We start from the raw sequence: 19,570 nt of genomic DNA on the forward strand, positions 1-19,570 counted from the left end.
CATGAGATCTTATCTCAGAAGGTGCGGGCATATAAATTTTCAGATAATTTTCTTTTAGTACTGAGCACTTTTTAGGTATATTATACACACCTTAATTTTATGGATGCAACAACTAACCTATGCAGATGAATAACCTCTGTCATAGTTGATGGATCTCAGGCTCAGAGGTTAAGTGGCTTGCCCAGAACCATGCCTCTAATGAGGGCAGAACCAGTACCAGAGGCGCTCATGTCGGTAGCTGGTGTTGAAAGAGGAGAGGTAATGACTGTCCAAGCTAGAAGACAACACAGATGTCATGTCAACATGACTATGAGAAGGACACTCAGGAAACAATTTTAGCTTGAGTCCTGGGAAGGTTTGGTTTCACCAGCTAGTGAGAAGCCTTAATGCCAGGTCAGTGAAGATGGTCTCTGTTCAGTGAGCAGAGGAGGTCCTCAAGGGAAGACTGGGAGGAAGCAGGAACCTTCTAGAAATAGGGACGTAGATGAATCCCCATTATGAGAGCAGTTGGCTAGTGTTCTCTTTTCAGTCATTTTTAATCTGTGTAATATTGTTCGTGGATCTGCTTCTTAGAAATCATAATTTAAAAAAAAAAAAACACCTCAGTAACAGAACACCTATATGCACAGATAATAATGGAGTTAGGTTTTTGTTGTTGTTGATGATGATATTTTCTTTACTAGTTTTTAAAGTATACATGATTGACATTTTTTGCTTTTTTTAAAAAAATATATACATACAATGAAAACCTGGGGCCTATGCAGGATTGTTTGGCTCGGCCTGGGAGGAGGGGACTAGACCTACCTGGACTGAGTCTACCAGGTTGACCTCAGTCTGTGGGGAAGGCTTTGCCCTGGAGGAGATGGGAATGGGGGGGGGGGGGGCGTTGGGGGGAAGGTGAGGGGGACGGGAGGGGGGAGAACAAGGGAATCTGTGACCGATATGTAGAACTGAATTGTATTGCAAAATAAACTAAAATAAATTAAAAAAAAAAAAATATATATATATATATATATATATACATACAATGGCCAGTTTGGTTAAAACAACAAAACCCCAGAATGTTCAAATGTAAAAAATTACATCCTATGGGCAGGTTTTATTCACAGTACATTGAATCCTTAGCCATGACAGCAGCTACCACTTCATATAGTAACATCGACCATGTGTTCACTTTTAGCACATTCCCAGCATGTTAGTCTTTCTGCCCATGATAGCGGCCGTCAGCATGCTGTGGAAGTAGTTGCCAGCTATAAATGCACTCACAGAGAACAAGGAAGAATAAGTCATCAAAAATCTTTTGCAAAATCTGTGAAAAACAAAAATCACTAGATGCCATTCCTTCTCTGATCCAAAATGATACTGGTTTTTCGGGCTTTGTGAGCATCTCTTCATCATACTTCTTAAGAAATGACAGGTATGCAATGGATCTGGTTCCAGTGAAGGCATACATCTGTGTTTCCTCTATGGTCCAGCACTTTTTTGTCAAAGGAGATATAATAGTTAACTGGTTATGAACAATATCAGCATACTTAAAATAGCCACAGGCAGCAGATGTCTTGAGCAGTTTACATTCTTCCACAATCAAGACTATAAACCACTGTAGTCCTTCCAAAAGGTCTGGGTAGTACATGGTTTCACTTAAATGTGTTTTAAACTGTTTCATCCCCTAGTACCACACCAGATCAAGCAATACAGAGTTATTTTAAGGGTTATACAAAGCAATCATTTGGGCAAAAGCAGATCCTACCTAGAAGTTCACTGTCTAACCACATAGGACCATATCTGTTTGTTCCTCCAATAGGCTTTTGTTTTGTTTATTTTGAGAGTAGCCAGGTCAAATATATCATAGGTAAAAACTCCCTGTGATTAATTGACCTGAGACAGTCTTTCATTCATCATCTCCTTCCATGAATACTTCATCTACAATTTTCTTTACTTCATTCATTCTATCTGGATAAAAGGATTCCCTCTCTCTATCTAAGAGGTAAGAGCTGCCCAGTTTCAAGCTTTTATAATATCTAGACTTTTTTTTATTCTGGGGAGAGAGAGAGATGAGTGAGAGAGAGCACATGTGTGCCTGCATGTGCAAAGAGACAGCCTTCACTGCCCTTCCGCAGGAGCTGTCCACCTTGTTTTTTGAGACAGGATTTCTCATTGGCCTGGAGCTCACCAATTGGACTCAGCTAGCTGGCCATCAGTCTCTAGGAACTGCCTCGCAAGAACTGAGTTATAACTTGTGCCATCATTCTTAACTTTTTTTGGTTTTTTTTGTTTGTTTGTTTGTTTGTTTGTTTGTTTTTTGAGACAGGGTTTCTCTGTGTAGTTTTGGTGCCTGTCCTGGATCTTGCTCTGTAGACCAGGCTGGCCTCGAACTTACAGAGATCTGCCTAGCTCTGCCTCCCGAGTGCTGGGATTAAAGGCATGCACCACTACCACCCAGCTCACTCTTTAATTTTTTAAATGTGGGTACTAGGGATCAAAGTTAGCCCCCTCCCCCCGGGTTTATGCACCAAGCACTTTACCTAATGCACTCTCTCTCTCTCCAGTACCCTGGAACTCTTCTCCTGAATATCATACTCAATATGGATTTCTTATTAAATGGTCTTAAAGGTACCCAGACTGGTGAAACTGACAGATAATCTGGAAATCTCTCTTGTAGGTGAGCAATGAGCATGCCATATATGGCCCCCCAGTATCCTACTTGGTGTAGTCTCGTATTCTGAAATTTCAAAGAGGCAGCACCGTATTCTTTCCTACGTAGAGGAATGGAGGTGGCCCACGTTCATCTCTAGCTGTGTTGGGAAGTGCCAGCCAACTTCTAAGGGCAAATAGTTGAACTTGGTTTATGGGGAAATTAGTTAACTGTTCAGAAACAAAAAATCTTAATGAAACCAGGGTCTGCAGTTTCACTCTTTCAATACAGTCATCATTTGATCACTGTTTGGTAGTATTTCTGGCAGTTTCTCTCAGATTAACTTTGTGTTCCTTTGTTTTGAACATCTGAGAAATACCTATAACTCTCTTAATGCTGATAGTCCCTTAACCTGGGTTGCTGACTTGGTCAGCAAAGGTAAAGTCCTTTACCATCAGCAAAGACTTTCTAAGACTGGATATGGTGGTATTTTATTTGTACTGAAATGTGATTTTAATTGTATGTTAATAAATAAAGTTGCCCGGGGGTCAGAGCTATTAGGGCCATAGCAAAAGCTGGGCGGTGGTGGTGCACGCCTTTAATCCCAGTAGATCTCTGTGTGTTCAAGGATACAGCCAACAGACAGTGACGAGGCAGTCATGTGGTTGGTTTTACAACCAATGAGAAGGCAGAACAGAAAGTCTATATAAAGACAAACAGACAAGAAGTAGGTCTCTTTTGGAGAGGTCTCTTGCCTGAAGAGGCTAGCTGCAGCAGGCGGGTAAGGCTCTTAGCTCTGATCTCTTGGCTTTCTTCTTTGCATTGGTTCTGTGTTTCTTATTTAATAAGACGGTTGGTTATATCTACAACTGGATATGCAGCATTGATGGCAAAGCTGGACTTCTTGTAGACCAGTTGATGACAGTAGTCATATATTCAGTGGTCTCTTCCACACAGATAGTGACTGTAAAAGCCTAGTATCACTGTAAAAGCCTAGTGCTTGGTGTGTACCATGTGCTCTCACAAGTGCTTGAACCCTTGCTGTGATTTTTTTCCTGAGGTAGGTGCGAGCTTTACTCTTCTTACAGATGTGGAAGTCATGACTCCTTTCTAGGGTTGCCCACCCACCTTTTTTCCTGGCCTGCTTTTCCTTGACCTAGGGCACAGAGGGGTTTAGGGGAAGACAGGATTTATAGCCTCAGCCCATAATTGTGTTCTAACCATGATGCTGGATTCCTTAACCTTGTTAAAGGTAATAGATAAGTGAGCAATACAAAGCAGGATGTGGCAAGTGCCATCAAACCCTTCAGGCTGCAAGAACCTTCATGGATTGAGCAGTGGCTGGAGATGTAAGCAGCTCTCAGGGCTGCCAGTCCAGCTGATTCTGAAAGATGCTCCATGAAAAAGCATTAAGGTGGGAAATCGCAGCTACTAATGTTGTTGAGTCCAGGGTACAGAGCTTTGCCATAGAGACACTGTTGCTTTAGACTGGTTATTTCTTACACCGATATGTGAAATACCTCTTGAATACTTGTACATGAAGTTAGGACCTCATTTGGCAAGACCGTTGGACTCCTGCATTAAAAGTGAATTCTATGCTTGGTGCCAAGTGGAAAAATGGCTTACGACGTGCCCTTGCCCTGGGAGTTCATACTCTGCTTAGGGAAATAAGAGAGCATATTTGTTCTGATTTTACACCAGAGGTGCATGTACAGACCCTCTGTTGTTCAAACTCCACAAATACTGTGAAATGCCAAATGTTGACAGAAAAATGACTCAGTGATAAAGCAATAAATCCATGGGAGTCTGTTTAAGAAGTATTAGAAACATTTATTAAGGTAAATGTTAAGGTGAGGAAATACACTCATGAATATAGAACGGAGTAGACAGCTGGCATCGTCCTCTGATCTGACCAGGAGCGAATCCACCTTGCATACAGGAGCAGGGAGAAGGGGCATGTGTCTCTTCTCCTTTTAAGAGGTCACATACAACAGCAAGAAGCACCGTTTCCTTTGGGCCCTATAGCCCAAGGTCATGGATGGAGCAAATACCACTACACAGTGTTCTGAGGTTCAGAATTCTAAGCAAGGGTTAAGAAGTATATATGTTGCAATAAGTGATATCAGTCAGCTGTTGTCCAGGAATGCTGGTTTTTCTCTTTGCCAGGCAGGATTTCTCCTTTTGCCATTTGGCTCTAAGGTGAGGTGCCAACTACATTGAATCAGTCACAGATTTGAACCAGGTAGTTCCCAAGACACCCTAGGATCACATCTGACATTTTTATGAGTCTGTTGCTCCTACTGTGAAGTATTTAATCACAGTGGCAGATGGAAGGTGGATTGTCTGTAGTGGAAGCCTTTAAACCAGATATTTTGTGTTCCTCAAGGTTATTGCATCTTACCCAGTACACATTGCTTTGTTTTGTGAGCAGGTAGGTTTGATTATTTAGGTGCTGCTCCTTTAGGATGTGGCTTCTAGCAAAGGGGTCACATCAAGATGTAGTCTGAATCATCTATACTGCTATTAGGTGGGAGCTCAGACTTAGAGAGAGGCCAGGATGGACTCTGGAGATACAGAGTACTCAATCTTGATTTTCCCTTCAGTGAAACTTAGAACAGGTCATGTAATGTTTCCACCTTGGTTTCCATTTCAGAGAAATAGTGATAACTATTTTGCCTAGCCCATAGAAATGCTGTGAAGGTTAAGTGATGCGATACATATAAAACATGTCTACAATGCTTGCCACAAGTAAGTGTTTAGCAAGGCTTATCTGTTGATTTTTAAATTACCATTACTCTTACTAAGAAAGGGCCAAGAGGGGTTGAGTCATGTATTGGTAGGCCAAGCCACTATAAGCTGTAACAGTGATTGAGGATTTTTAAATGCCAGTTTTTGTAACTGAAGGTTGTAATGTAGTTAAGTCAACTAGCATTTCTGTTTCCCTTCCAGCCTGTGACTGTGATCCCAGGGGTATTGAGACACCACAGTGTGACCAATCCACAGGCCAGTGTGTCTGTGTGGAGGGTGTTGAGGGTCCACGTTGTGACAAGTGCACCAGAGGGTACTCGGGGGTCTTCCCTGACTGCACACCCTGCCACCAGTGCTTTGCTCTCTGGGATGTGATCATTGGTGAGCTGACCAACAGAACCCAAAAATTCCTGGAGAAAGCCAAAGCTTTGAAAATCAGTGGTGTGATTGGTCCGTACCGGGAGACCATGGACTCTGTGGAGAAGAAAGTCAATGAGATAAAAGACATCCTGGCCCAGAGCCCAGCAGCAGAACCACTGAAAAACATTGGCAATCTCTTTGAGGAAGCAGAGTAAGTAGCTGATGAGCCGAAAATCGCTCGTGAAGGTTTTTCAACTTTTGAATTACCGAAGATTTACCAGGGTGGTACTTTTGCTAGGTTTTCTTAGTCTGATTACACAGGCTGAGTCCCTTGCTTATCAACAATGTTCACTGTGAGTAGGATAGAGTACTCCACTTTGCTCTGTTGCAGCATAACTGGATTTGAGGCAGAAGATCTGTAGACTCTCAGCTTTGTCATGTGTGAAGCTTGTGAACATGGGTGGCATGTTAATTCCTCTGTTTCTCTCTCTCTTGCCATTGCCCAACAGCGAATACAAGGATCAGTCTATATAATGATAATACACTTACAGAAAAATTATGAACCTAAATTGTCATTTTAAGTATTGCTACTACTAGGGAACTCCCATCACCACAAATATAAGACCCTTATTTCAAATCATTTTTTTGTTCAGCTGCTGTCTCATGAAAGGCATCACTGATGTAACTATGAAATGCCTACACAGAAACAGCCTCTGAATTGGGCTCTCTCTGGATATTTATTTCTTTGATTCAGTACTGTTTATTTTTTATCAGTTAAAGCAGTATGAATTGAGTGGAGATGCCAATCAGGGGTCATGTTTGTACCCTGAATCCTAGCCTTTTCCTTGCCCTCAGTATTTCAACTACAACCCCCAAAACAGCACACAGTAAGACTTAGGAATTGAAAGACAAAAAAGGAAAATAGAGATGGGTGTGGTGTCACAGGCCTGGGGATTCCAGCATCTTGGGTCCCCAGGCGCCTCCCTTGGCCCGCCTTGTAGGCGTGACAGTTGCCGAAGTCTCAATGGGGGCTGGAACTTCCAGATCAAAGCTGGAATGGCTACCCACTACAATTCTTTAAAAAAATGTCGTCCCCCCCCCCCACACCTCCAAGGTTTTAGCTTTTTTTTCTCTGTGTGTGTGTGTATACAGACTTGTGCCATGGAAGGGTCAGAAGACCAATGGGGCTGTTTTCTCCTTCCACCATGGGGTTTCTGGAGATCAAATTGAGGAGGTTGTCAGGCTGGTAAATAGTTTGAGCTGCTGAGTCATCCTGTTGGCCTGTTTTTAGTATTTTTACATCTTATAGTATTTTTACATCTTGTTGTTGATTTCTTTAAGAGACACAGGGCCTGTCTAGTCTGTTGCCTAATGAACCCCAGATTCTTGATCTAGGGTGTTTCTCCTCCCTCAGCTCCCAGAGTAGAGGAGAAAAGATTTGCCAGGATGGTTGAATGATTTTCTAGAGCTTACAGTGACTGTCATATTCCTGGGAAAGTAATTAGATTCTTTCAGATGAGCCAGTAATCCCAATACAAGGTCTTCTTGAACCTTCCTTTGTGCTGTCCGTGCACACAGATATCATACAGTTTATATACACAAGTAAAGTCCTACGGTACAGCTTCAGAAAAATGACAGAGGGGAGAGAGATGGGTCTCGGGTCCAGAGGAAATACTGTAAAGGCTGTGTTTCATTCTCCAGAGATGATCACCCCTCTGCAGCTTTTTTTTTTTTCTAAATAAAAGGGTGTTGTTTTGTGGACAGAAGAGACTTTTCTGATGCAGCTTTGCCTGGAGCACAGAACCTATGAAAAGCTGCTTCTGCTGTCTTCATGGTGGGTTGCAGGGCTTCCTCCTATATTCCATCTTGAAGGAGAGAGCCCTGAGGTGAGGTTTGGAGGAAAGGTTTTTAGCAGGTGAGTGGGAGACATTCTTCTGCATTGAGTCTTAAGTCTGGGGGCTTACAGGGCTTGCAGCCACTTACATTGAGAGCTGGCAGCCTGCACTGACCCTTGTTCATTTTACATCAGAGGCTTGGAACCCCACCACCACCACAGAGCTGAGCATTCACTTGTGTTTTTCTTCAAAGTATTTGATGAAAAAGTGTTAGTCAATTGTCTCTTGTAGGAATAAAATTAGGACATAGAGGATTATAACTCTGGGCTTGTCTGAAGATGGGGGGTGGGGGACTGTGCTAGTAGATGTAGTGAGATTTGACAATTTGGGCCAATTTTAGGTAAGCTTACTTTTCTTTTTATAGGAAATTAACCAAAGATGTTACAGAAAAGATGGCTCAAGTAGAAATGAAATTATCTGATACAGCTTTACAGAGTAATAGCACAGCTGGAGAGCTAGATGCACTGCAGGCAGAAGCAAAGAGCCTTGACAAGACTGTGAAAGAACTGGCTGAGCAGCTAGAATTCATCAAGAACTCCGATATTCAGGGTGAGGACTTGTGCAGGAATCTCAAGCCTGGATAATAAATAGTCCTCTTAATACTTCCTTAAAAAAATTTTTTTCTAACAGTTTTAAATCTTTTCTGTTTGAGTCTTTGGCACAAATGGGGCTTAAAGTTCTTGGTTTTCTAATATGGGACCTGGAGATAAGACATTGCAGAGGCTCCATTGAATTAAAATGTGTTCTATTTCCCAACTTAACTCCCTACCCTTTCCTTAGACTTGTGAATACCAAAAGTATTAAGTTGTTAATTCTGCAAATCCTTCCACATTTGAGATTACTGCTTGCTTAAGTTATTTTTGAAAATATTTTACTTATTAATATTATGGGCTGTATATGACCCTCCCCAAAAAGAAAGGTGAAATTTGTTAATGACACAATTCTGCATTATACATTTTGTTTTAGTAGGTCCCTGATGCCAAAATGTATATAATAATTATTTGAATTATTTGAATGGACCCAAATAGATAAACAAACATAAACAGTCATCTGGAGACCTCCAGGCTACCCAACACCAGGATTTAGATGTTTGCCTGTGTGTAGAAACAACATTTGCATGGTGGCTTAGTTTCTCATTTTCACCCCAGTGTTTGGCAACATCCATATTTTGACCAGGTACTAATGGGATAGAAGAGATTCACTGTTCACTACAGGGAATCTAATTCTGCAGAATTTTTTTTTCTTGACTCCTAAAGCTTTATAGTATAACTCAGGGCCACAAGATACCAAATATGGGCCCTGGTTGGTGAGGAACCAGGAACAAGGAAACTAATTGTAGGCAATTTCATTTCCTGCCCTAGGTGCCTTGGATAGTGTTACCAAGTACTTCCAGATCTCTCTTGAGGCAGAAAAGAGGGTGAATGCCTCCACCACGGACCCCAACAGCACCGTGGAGCAGTCAGCCCTCACCCGAGACAGAGTAGAAGATCTGATGGTGGATCAAGAGTCCCAGTTCAAGGAAAAGCAAGAGGAACAGGCACGCCTTCTAGACGAACTGGCAGGCAAACTGCAAAGTCTAGATCTGTCAGCTGCTGCAGAGATGGTGAGGCTTGGGATTTGGTCTCATTTTCTGTGGTCTCATAGGAAACTGAGAAAACAAAAACTTCTTGCCTTGTCTTGATACTGCATTTGCAAACCTGCAGCGATGACTCCAGTGCTCAAGGTACTAGGCTACAATGCGGGTTAGCCATAATAACTCATGGGGAACAAGAGTAGTTGCTTCCAGCCTGTTCCTGCCTCTAACTATTACCACCAAGAGTCAGGACACTCCCCCATCACCTGTATCAGCTGAAGGACTTCTTACTGAGACTGAACCCTTTTTATAATGTGGCCTAAAACAAAACAAAACTACAACAACAACAAAAAAAAACTTGCATGTTTTCCTTTGAACTACACATTTAAGTGGAAGAATTGAGAATTGTTCAGGGACAGACTTAGCCAAGTTTTTCCATCGGTCTTTGTTCCGGTAATATTACCTGGTAAAGATTAAAGTCTGAGCTGGCCTAGAAAGTAGATTAATTTCTTAGACGTTTTTAGAAAGTAACTCTGGAGCCATATGAAATTGAGTAGTGAGTTTAATGAAAATCGGGCAGAAAGCCAAGCCAGTTTTTTCCTCCAGTTTCCTCATTGTTTTTCATGGGAGGGAAGCAGAGAACTGAGAGGTAGTTTTATATATATATACCAACATTATTTTCTAGTTTTACTCAGCCTAGACAGAGGAATCTAAGAATCAGGTGGAAAGGCTGCAAAGAGGACACCCATTTATAAGACCCTGGGCACCCACGCCTACTCACCACCCACTTGCACATTCCTTCCATGACAAAGCAACAACCTAGCAAGCTGAGCTGCTTCTCACTTAGTCAGAACTATGGTATACTGGAGTGGAAAACTCTCCTGACCACTCGTAGTTGCCATAGTCCCTCTTGCCCACCACCCACATACAGTCTGAAATAGAAAAAAAAGCATGCCATCTCCTTTATTGTCATCAATTTTATTGATGCCTGCACGGTTTGGTGTTCATTATCTCACGATGCTTTACTACACAAATTTCTTAACATGATTTTGTTATGAAAAGAAAATAAAGGCCTAGCTTTAGCATAACTTATACCTAAGAGGGCACAGCTCTTCACATTTCCACATGAAATGCTAGTTTTCTTCATCTTTCAGGATTCATTTACAAATCCTAATGAGAAAAAAAAATAGTCATTTTAAAATCTCTACAAATTGCTGTGAGGTGCAGCTAAGCTTGCTAATGGGATTCTGTTTTTTTTGTTGTTGTTGTTGTTTTTTTTTGGTTTTTCGAGACAGGGTTTCTCTATAGTTTTGCGCCTTTCCTGGAACTCACTTTGTAGACCAGGCTGGCCTCGAACTCACAGAGATCCGCCTGGCTCTGCCTCCTGAGTGCTGGGATTAAAGGCGTGCCACCACCGCCCGACGGGATTCTGTTTTTCAACAGAGGGCAACTTAAGAGTGGGCAGTATGTAGGTATGGAGGGATGGCTCTCCCCTTACATATGAGCACCCTCTCTGTGCAGGCTTTTCTGGTAAGGCACAGCTTGTTTAAGAAAACTGTTCTTGTCGTAGGTATCCTGTGAGAGATTTTTGTGGGCTCTGTACTGCCATTCTCTTGTGACGAATCTTTCCCTCTTTGTGTCCCTCGAGTACTTCTCATTCTTCATAGAGAAAGGCTCAGCCATGCTGGTTTTTATCCCTGCTCACGTTTGTTAAAGCCCGCCTGTTTTTAGAAAACATTTTTAAGGCTCTACGTTTGAATCTTGAGTAGGACTCATTTTTTTCCATAGTACATAGAATACTCTAAAGTGCTTTATGGGCTATAAACCAGATATGTGAAAGATCCTTATTTTAGTTACTAACATATATGGGATTGTAGTTATTTTACAATTATTTGGGCCAAGAGTTCACAGTATTTCTACTAAAAACGTTGTATCTTTAAAACAATACTTTCCTATTTGTGGGTATTCTGGTAACTGCTTCCCATTGCAGTAATCCCTGCCTCTGTTCAGTACAATTTCCATAAAAGTGCTAATTATAACTTTCTTCCTGCACAACCCTTCCCTATCGTACAGCATACTTGGAATTTCTGTTTGCATCTCTGTGCCATAACCATGTGATGGTCTTTAATTTTCTGGTAGAGGAAAAAGGACTGGGTGCCTGATGGGTGGGGTGGTCAACGGAACTTTGAAGAGCTACATCCACCTTTATTCATACAGTCTTCATTCCCTTCTGAAATGTTCTAGCACTTTCCTTACTCAAATCCCACCCTCTTGCTTCCCTGTCTACATTAAATCCTCAGCACTGTCCTTTGGCACTTTGCTCACATCTCTTCTGTTCTCGATGATGCAAGTTACATATCAAAGTTATGTGCCAGATAGCAGACCATATTCACCAAAGCACTAGGCGCTGGGCTTAACCAAGTTCCAGGGTACTTCCCATCCCAGTCTAACTCAGTTCTGACTCTCACATTGACAGAACTTGATAAATGCTTGTCACCCAGCGTGGCTCATATGCTATCCTTCTGCATTTGGGTAGAAGGCATGGAGATGAGTAAAGTTCAGTGGAAGCAAGCTGGCTGTCTCCTGCATCTCTGAATACTGTTTGAGGACACCTGTGTTCTCTGGGCCACCCAGCTGTTCTCTTGCTGGCTTACCCTGAACCCCTGTGCCTGACCCTTGGTTTATTGCAGACCTGTGGAACGCCTCCAGGGGCTGACTGTTCTGAAAGTAAATGTGGCGGCCCCAACTGCAGAACTGATGAAGGAGAGAAGAAGTGTGGGGGCCCTGGCTGTGGTGGTCTGGTCACTGTGGCCCATAGCGCTTGGCAGAAAGCCATGGATTTTGACCGAGATGTTCTGAGTGCTCTGGCTGAGGTGGAACAGCTCTCCAAGATGGTAAGTCATTGGATGGATTCAGGCTTTCTTGTTTATTGGCTTGCAGTTGTAGGGAGGATCTGAAAAGTTAGTTATACATGCTGACCAAATTCACTGTTCATTGTGAAAGCTGATGGACAAAAGGTGTGGTCAAAAAGGTGGCTGTGAGGTTCTTATTTACTTTTTCTTCATGGGAATAACATGTATGTTAGGAGAAAGCAGAATAAATTTTAGATTAACAATAATTTGAGAAAACATGTTATTGTTGTACCACACAAAATTGGGCATTGTTCTAAAGTGACACACACTCTTCTTAGATCAATAGGTGTTTTAGAGGAGCAAAACAGCTTTGGAACATTTCAAATGCTAGCCCTAAGAATATGGAACAGGAATTTCAGTACCTGTATTTGAGTGCTTTTAGTCTACATAAAAGTACAATACTTTGTTTAAACAGAGGAATTTGTTTCTGTGCTTATCAACAATACTTTTTCTAGTTTGACATTCTGGCCTGCTTTAGAGAGAGCAAGATGGTTTCATAGATGGCTTATTTTTCATGTTTAGGTCTCTGAAGCAAAAGTGAGAGCGGATGAAGCTAAGCAGAGCGCTCAGGATGTCCTGTTGAAAACAAATGCTACCAAAGAAAAAGTGGACAAGAGCAATGATGACCTGAGGAACCTCATCAAGCAGATCAGAGACTTTCTGACTGGCAAGTCGTGTTTCTGTTTTACTTCCACTTTCAGATATTTGTTCCTGCAAGGTTCTGTTTGAGAGGCAAGAATTCCTATCTGCATTTTAATTCAAGTTAAGAAATATTTTAATTCAAGTTAAGAAATATCTTTTTCAAGAAAGGGTGGTGGTGCACACCTTTAATCTCAGCACTTGGGAGGCAGAAGCAGGTGAATTTGAGGCCAGCATGGTCTACAGAGCGAGATCCAGGACAGCCAGGAATACACAGAGAAACCCTGTCTCAAAAAACAAAAAAAGAAATAAATATCTTTTTCAAGCTGAACATGTAGGTACATGTCTGAAATCCCAGTACTTGAAAGGTGGAAGCAGGAAACAGGCATCAGTATCACCCATGACTACATAGAAAAACTACAGGAGTCCCAGCCTGCCTTTAAAAAAGAGGCAGGGGGAGCATTTTTAAAACAATTGTATGTATGTACATATGTGTACATATGCCAAGGTGCCCATGGAGGCCAGAAGGGGATATCAGCTCCCCTATAGCTGGGATTACAGGCATTTGTAAGCCCCCAAGTGAATGCTACCTCCAAACTCTGGTACTTTAATAGGGCAGTAATCACTCCTGGCGCTAAGCCTTCACTGCGGGCCTCCTTTTCTTGGAGTATATGTTGTAAATAACCTTCCCAAATGTTCTGCAGACACTGCCGTACCTGCTGGGACTCCCAAGTAGCACTTCTATCATTAGGACCTTGCCCCCAAGCCTTTGTCATCTGTGTCCAGAACCTAGCACTTAATGTTTTCTGTGGAGAAAGAAATCTCTAAAATCTGGTCCAAATTTTAAATTTTGATTATAGTTCACATGCTATCAACATGGATGTTAATGGGTTGCAAGAAAACTCCTAATTGAATCAGAATTTAGTCAAGAGGAGTATTTATGATCTCACATAACAGTTCAAAATAGTGTAACTTCATGGGTCTGAGACTTACTTACTTTGCCTTTTCTCTTCTGCCATTTTAAGCTAATTAACTTCATTCTTGAGATGGCCCCATCATTATAAGTTGTAGTCTGACATGAAGACACTGGCTGATGGAGGAGGACCCCTCCCTACTTCTTTACTATACCCTTTTAAGAGGGAAGAAACCTTTAAGCTTTCCCTTGCATCTCTGGCCAGAAATTAGCCATGGCCCATACACAGATGCCACTGGAAGTGGAGTGTACCTGTAAAAATTGGCAGACTAATGAGGACTTAGTGCTCACTTGATCCTCTGCCTGATTTTCAGATAAGTGGGGTGGGGTGGGAAGCAATATCCTGTTAACAGAAAGGAGAAATGACTAATAAAAACTGCTTTCCAGTGACAGTTGGAAACACGATGTGGAAGCTATGACTCAACTATGTATTTTTTTTCCCTGTTTAAGTCCTTTGGGGTCCATATTTATGTTCTTAAGAGTCAAAAAATGAAAACAGATCTGACCTATTTAATTAAACATGCTATTAATTAATTAGCAACACATAAGAAACGCCAGTGTTTTGCTGAAGATACACTGCCTTGACTTTTTTTTTTTTAAAGATTTATTTATTTATTACGTGTACAGCATGTATGACTGCAGGCCAGAAGAGGGCACCGGATCTCATTACAGATGGTTGTGAGCCACCATGTGGTTGCTGGGAATTGAACTCAGGACTTTTGAGCCATCTCTCCAGCCCCTGCCTTGATTCTTATACTCAATCCTTTCTAGAAATTCCAAAATTTAGATAACTGATAAAGAATGTCATTTTTTTTTCTTTCTGAGAAAGGTCTCAACACAGTCCTAGCTATCCCCACTCACTATGTAGACCAGGCTAGCCTTGAACTCAGCCCTGCCTAAGGGTTGGGACACAGAATATACCAACCTCATGTTAAGTGTAAAGGTTTTTGTTGCCTTGCAGTCCCAGCTTTAAATGATGGCCTCGATCTTCCATAACCTGAAGCCACAGTTAAACACAACAATGCTCTGTCTGCCCATTCTCCCCAGCCCAAAATGTCCTTCAAAACCTGCTTGGTTCTTCATCTTCCATGACCTCTCCAGCCTATAGCAGTTCTCCATGTGAGAGGCTAGTCTCTGAAATAGGGTGTGTCTCTTGTAATCTTGAAGTGGCAGATACATGATGTGTGGCTGAGTGAACCAGCTCTTAATTTTCTGTCTTTGCTTTTCAGAGGATAGTGCTGATCTGGACAGTATTGAAGCAGTTGCTAATGAAGTACTGAAAATGGAAATGCCTAGCACTCCACAGCAGTTACAGAATCTGACAGAAGACATCCGGGAACGAGTTGAAACCCTTTCTCAAGTAGAAGTTATTTTGCAGCAGAGTGCTGCTGACATTGCCAGAGCTGAGATATTGCTGGAAGAAGCAAAAAGAGCAAGGTATCTGAAGACACACTGGCAGTCCGGGTGGGTGGGTGGGTGTCATCTGCTCTAACTAGCATGCTATAAAAGAGGACTTCTTTAACTAATGAAGGGTCTCATGTTAAAAAGCAGTGTTTGTTCTTCTGCTCAGCAAAAGTGCAACAGATGTTAAAGTCACTGCAGACATGGTGAAGGAAGCATTAGAAGAAGCAGAAAAAGCCCAGATTGCAGCAGAGGCAGCAATCAAACAAGCCGATGAGGATATCCAGGGAACCCAAAACCTGCTAACATCGGTAAGGTGTTAGAGCTGAGCTATATGGGGAAACACATAACTGTTACTTAGGGACAAGAATTTTTGTAACACTAGAAATTATTCCTTTAAAAAAATGTGAACTATTATTTCTTAGTGGGAAATGTTTGTATGGGGAAAAATAAAAGGACTCTGAAGACATTGAGACATTAAATTTTTTTTCCCTCCTCTAAAGTGAAAGTTTGTCAGAAACTAAGCACACTGCTTAAGAATTATAACTATTAATTTTAATTATTATTTACAATTTTTTTCCAAGTTAATGGTACACTTAAGAGGTTGAAAATCTTGGGTTTGATTTGCAAATTGTGACCTGTTTCTTTACCAACTTTAACTTTGTTACACATTTTGATTTCGGTTAGTTTTATGGAACATACTAAGGACCAGGCTGCTTACTCTGGTTAGCTTTTGAAAGATAAGTGTTTGTCCTTCCAACGAGATCAATTTAGACCCTTACCAGCTACTCAGGTATCTTTTCCTCTGGGGTAACTCAGTATTTCTAGTATCCCTTATCTGTGTCTTCAGTTAACTAGCTAACTCCCCTCTACTACTGAGTTTAACACTGAGCTGACAGGAATTTCTAAACAGATGACTGGAAGTTATCATTTCCCTTTCACAATAATTAAGAGTGTTCATTGGAAATCCTTCTCACAGTTGCTTGTTTGTGAATGTTCTTTAGCCAAACACATCAGCCTGCCTGAAGGTGGTTCTTAACATCAAGAAAAAAAAATTCTGCCTCAATTGCTTAGATCAGCAAATATTGCTTTTTGATGATACATGACACAGCAATGACTGAAGCTGGGCACTTTATCTAGGCCAGTGGTTTCTCAACCTTCCTAATGCTGCAACCCTTTTAATACAGTTCCTCATGATGCGGTGACCAACCATAAATTTCATTGCTACTTTAAAACTGTAATTTTGCTATTGTTATGTAGGATATCTGACTGTAACCGTCAAAGGAGTCTCAACCTACAGGTTGAGAACCCCTGATCTAAGCTGTCTTAAAACTGTCAATGCTTGTGGTCTAGTACATACTAGTATAACAGCCTCACCTCCTCTTAACTTGTATTAATGGAGTCTGGATGATTAACATTACTCCTTTAGATTGAATCTGAAACTGCAGCTTCTGAGGAAACCCTGACCAACGCCTCCCAACGCATCAGCAAGCTTGAGAGGAATGTGGAAGAGCTTAAGCGTAAAGCTGCCCAGAATTCTGGGGAGGCTGAATATATTGAAAAAGTAGTATATAGTGTAAAACAGAGTGCAGATGATGTTAAGAAGGTAAGTTTTTGTAACTTCATAGCTAGGTTGATAAATAGGCAACTAATCTTTCACTTTGCCTTCCTTGACATTAATAAGATACAAACACTCAAATGACCAATTTTAAAACATCTTTGGAGATACATGAAAAATAATGAATTATGGAATCCAAATGTAAACTTAGGACCTCATATCTCAACTTGGGTATGAGTTTAGGGAAATGGAATTAATGATCTGGAGTGGTAGTCTAAAAGCATACACACTAGACTGGTATTTCTATGCTGTAGTTCATAGAGAAAGGTCTTTACGACATAGCAGTTAGCTGGCCACTTGAAAATAATTTAAATACAGAATGGGGAAAGCTTAATGTTTGTATGGGGAAAAAATAAAGGAGCAAAAAGGAAATCAAACCTCACTTCTTTTTAGACTTGTTTTGAATTTGCTACCTTTTGCTTCTTATTTGGAAGACACTATATTTAGCAGATTTGTTTTACATACACATTTCATTTCTAAATTTACCTCCAAAGACAGCTTTTTAAACTTGGGAATGGAGTCAGGATTGTTAAAATTACTATATAACCTAATTCTGATTTCTTCTTGTTGAAAAAAATGTTACTGGAGCTTTTCAATATTACAAAAAAGTAATTTCACTTCACCTGAATTGGGAAGAGAAGCAAACCTGAAGAAAAATTACTTGCCAGTGTCAGACAATTCTTCTTTGTTGTTCCTACTTACCTGTAGTTCTGAAGGCACAAATCTCCCAAATAATCTCATGAGGCATTGAAAGAAAGATACTATTGAAATTTTTTTTTTAATTTATTTAATGTATACAGTGCTCTGTCTGCATGTATGCCTTCAGGCCAGAAGAGGGCACCAGATCTCATTATAGATGGTTGTGAACCACCATGTGGTTGCTGGGTACTGAACTCAGACCTCTGAAGAGCAGCCAGTGCTCTTAACTTCTGAGCCATCTCTCCAGCCCCTATTGAAATTTTTTAAAGCTCTAGGAATGAATTTCCATAATTACCATTTGTACCTACTGCCCCAAACTCTGTATTCTCTATTTTCTTATTTTTGGGGTTTTTTGTTATTTTTGACAGTCTCACTATGTTGTCCAGGCTGGCCTCAAACTCACATCTACCTCCTACTCCTCCAAAGGGCCTGGATTAAAGATGTGCACCACCACAAGCTCAATCTCTTCCTTCCTAAACCTTTGTGTTCCTTCTGGTTTCCTGATGTTCAGTGTACTTTTGTATAGCTTGTTGTGCTTATTTTCTATAGTAAGTGCTCATCCAAGTAAACAGGGTTAAGCCCCCACAGTAGTTGACTTACAATTCCAAATTTTCTTTGCAATGTTTTTAAAACTTACAACTTAGTATGAAGCCTGAGTACTTTGATGACAATGTCTTTGATCTAATGCTCTTGGATTTAATTACTGACATTACCATTTTCACCTCTTTCTGTCTTAATGTGGAACTGCAGACTCTAGATGGTGAACTTGATGAAAAGTATAAGAAGGTAGAAAGTTTAATTGCCAAAAAAACTGAAGAGTCAGCAGATGCCAGGAGGAAAGCTGAGCTGCTACAAAATGAAGCAAAAACACTCTTGGCTCAAGCCAACAGCAAGCTTCAGCTGCTGGAAGGTGGGTGTTTTCTTCTGGTTTATTATTTTTTTTTTTTATAAAGGTGAAAATCTATTCACTTTGGGTTAGGTTTTCAGTGGTGTAGCTAGAGCTTTCCTGCCTGGCCCACAGTCAGGACAAATCTCTGTCACCCACCAGTCCCACAGCCGCTCAGACCCAACCAAGTAAACACAGAGACTTATATTGCTTACAAACTATATGGCCGTGCCAGGCTTCTTGCTAACTGTTCTTATACCTTAAATTAATCCATTTCTATAAATCTATACCTTGCCACGTGGCTCGTGGCTTACCGGCATCTTCACATGCTGCTTGTCATGGCGGCGGCTGGCAGTATCTCCTCCCACCTTCCTGTTCTCGCAGTTCTCCTCTCTAATTGTCCCGCCTATACTTCCTGCCTGGCCACTGGCCAATCAGTGTTTTATTTATTGACCAATCAGAGCAACAGATTTGACATACAGACCATCCCACAGCACAGTGGTCTTACATTAACTTTAAGATCTTATGTTATAAACAATTCACACTTAACCTTATTTTTATCTCCACAGACTTAGAAAGGAAATATGAAGACAATCAAAAATACTTAGAAGATAAAGCTCAAGAATTAGTACGACTGGAAGGAGAGGTGCGTTCACTCCTTAAGGACATAAGTGAAAAGGTTGCTGTTTACAGCACCTGCTTATAACACAGGAAACACATAAGGAGGCTGCAGTGACCAAAGTAACTAACTACATGTGAAAATTGATGCAGTCATCTTCAGAATAACTCATTACCTATTTAATGTTTTTATCCACCCACTTTTGTATGGAGTTAAATACATTGGTTTTATATAAATATATTTACTACAATTCTTGTTTCTTTTATTGATTTGGTCATTGTGAATCCTACCAAGAAATGTTACTTTCTCTGTAAAGATGGATTTGTAAAGTACTTTCCTACCTTTAAGAAGACACACAATCTAACAGTATTCACCCCATTTGCTAGGTCAACATCTGTCTTCAAAACTTTATTCCTTTTAAATCCCCCAGTGGAGAAACCTGAGTGGAAGTTCAACAGGAAGGATATAGAGTAGCTTATACCATTTTACAGGTTTCTTTTTTGCTCCAACCATTCTAAACATCAGAAGGAAGAACTGGCTTCTATGTTTTACCACCTAGAATAGGGCCAGGACTTCAGTGATTTAGGCCAGTGTATGGAAACCGTTCGTGGT

General features: G+C 41.0%; 1 protein-coding gene across 3 annotated transcripts in view; it reads left to right on the forward strand.

The window, feature by feature from the left end:
• The window catches only part of Lamb1 (laminin subunit beta 1), a 71,876-nt gene extending 52,668 nt beyond the window's left edge, over nucleotides 1–19,208 (forward strand). For all 3 annotated transcript variants that reach the window (XM_052738267.1, XM_052738265.1, XM_052738266.1), the window contains 10 exons: nucleotides 5,585–5,954; nucleotides 8,003–8,187; nucleotides 9,000–9,241; nucleotides 11,902–12,105; nucleotides 12,646–12,790; nucleotides 14,965–15,172; nucleotides 15,306–15,447; nucleotides 16,566–16,742; nucleotides 18,204–18,363; nucleotides 18,909–19,208. In XM_052738267.1, coding sequence (XP_052594227.1) covers nucleotides 5,585–5,954; nucleotides 8,003–8,187; nucleotides 9,000–9,241; nucleotides 11,902–12,105; nucleotides 12,646–12,790; nucleotides 14,965–15,172; nucleotides 15,306–15,447; nucleotides 16,566–16,742; nucleotides 18,204–18,363; nucleotides 18,909–19,045 — 1,970 coding nt within the window. In that variant the 3' untranslated portion in view covers nucleotides 19,046–19,208. The remainder of the gene's footprint in view (nucleotides 1–5,584; nucleotides 5,955–8,002; nucleotides 8,188–8,999; nucleotides 9,242–11,901; nucleotides 12,106–12,645; nucleotides 12,791–14,964; nucleotides 15,173–15,305; nucleotides 15,448–16,565; nucleotides 16,743–18,203; nucleotides 18,364–18,908) is intronic.
• Nucleotides 19,209–19,570: the final 362 nt, after the last annotated feature.

This window comes from Peromyscus californicus, unplaced genomic scaffold, assembly GCF_007827085.1.
Source record: "Peromyscus californicus insignis strain IS unplaced genomic scaffold, ASM782708v3 Scaffold_15__1_contigs__length_86483966, whole genome shotgun sequence".
Classification (NCBI taxonomy): domain Eukaryota; kingdom Metazoa; phylum Chordata; class Mammalia; order Rodentia; family Cricetidae; genus Peromyscus; species Peromyscus californicus.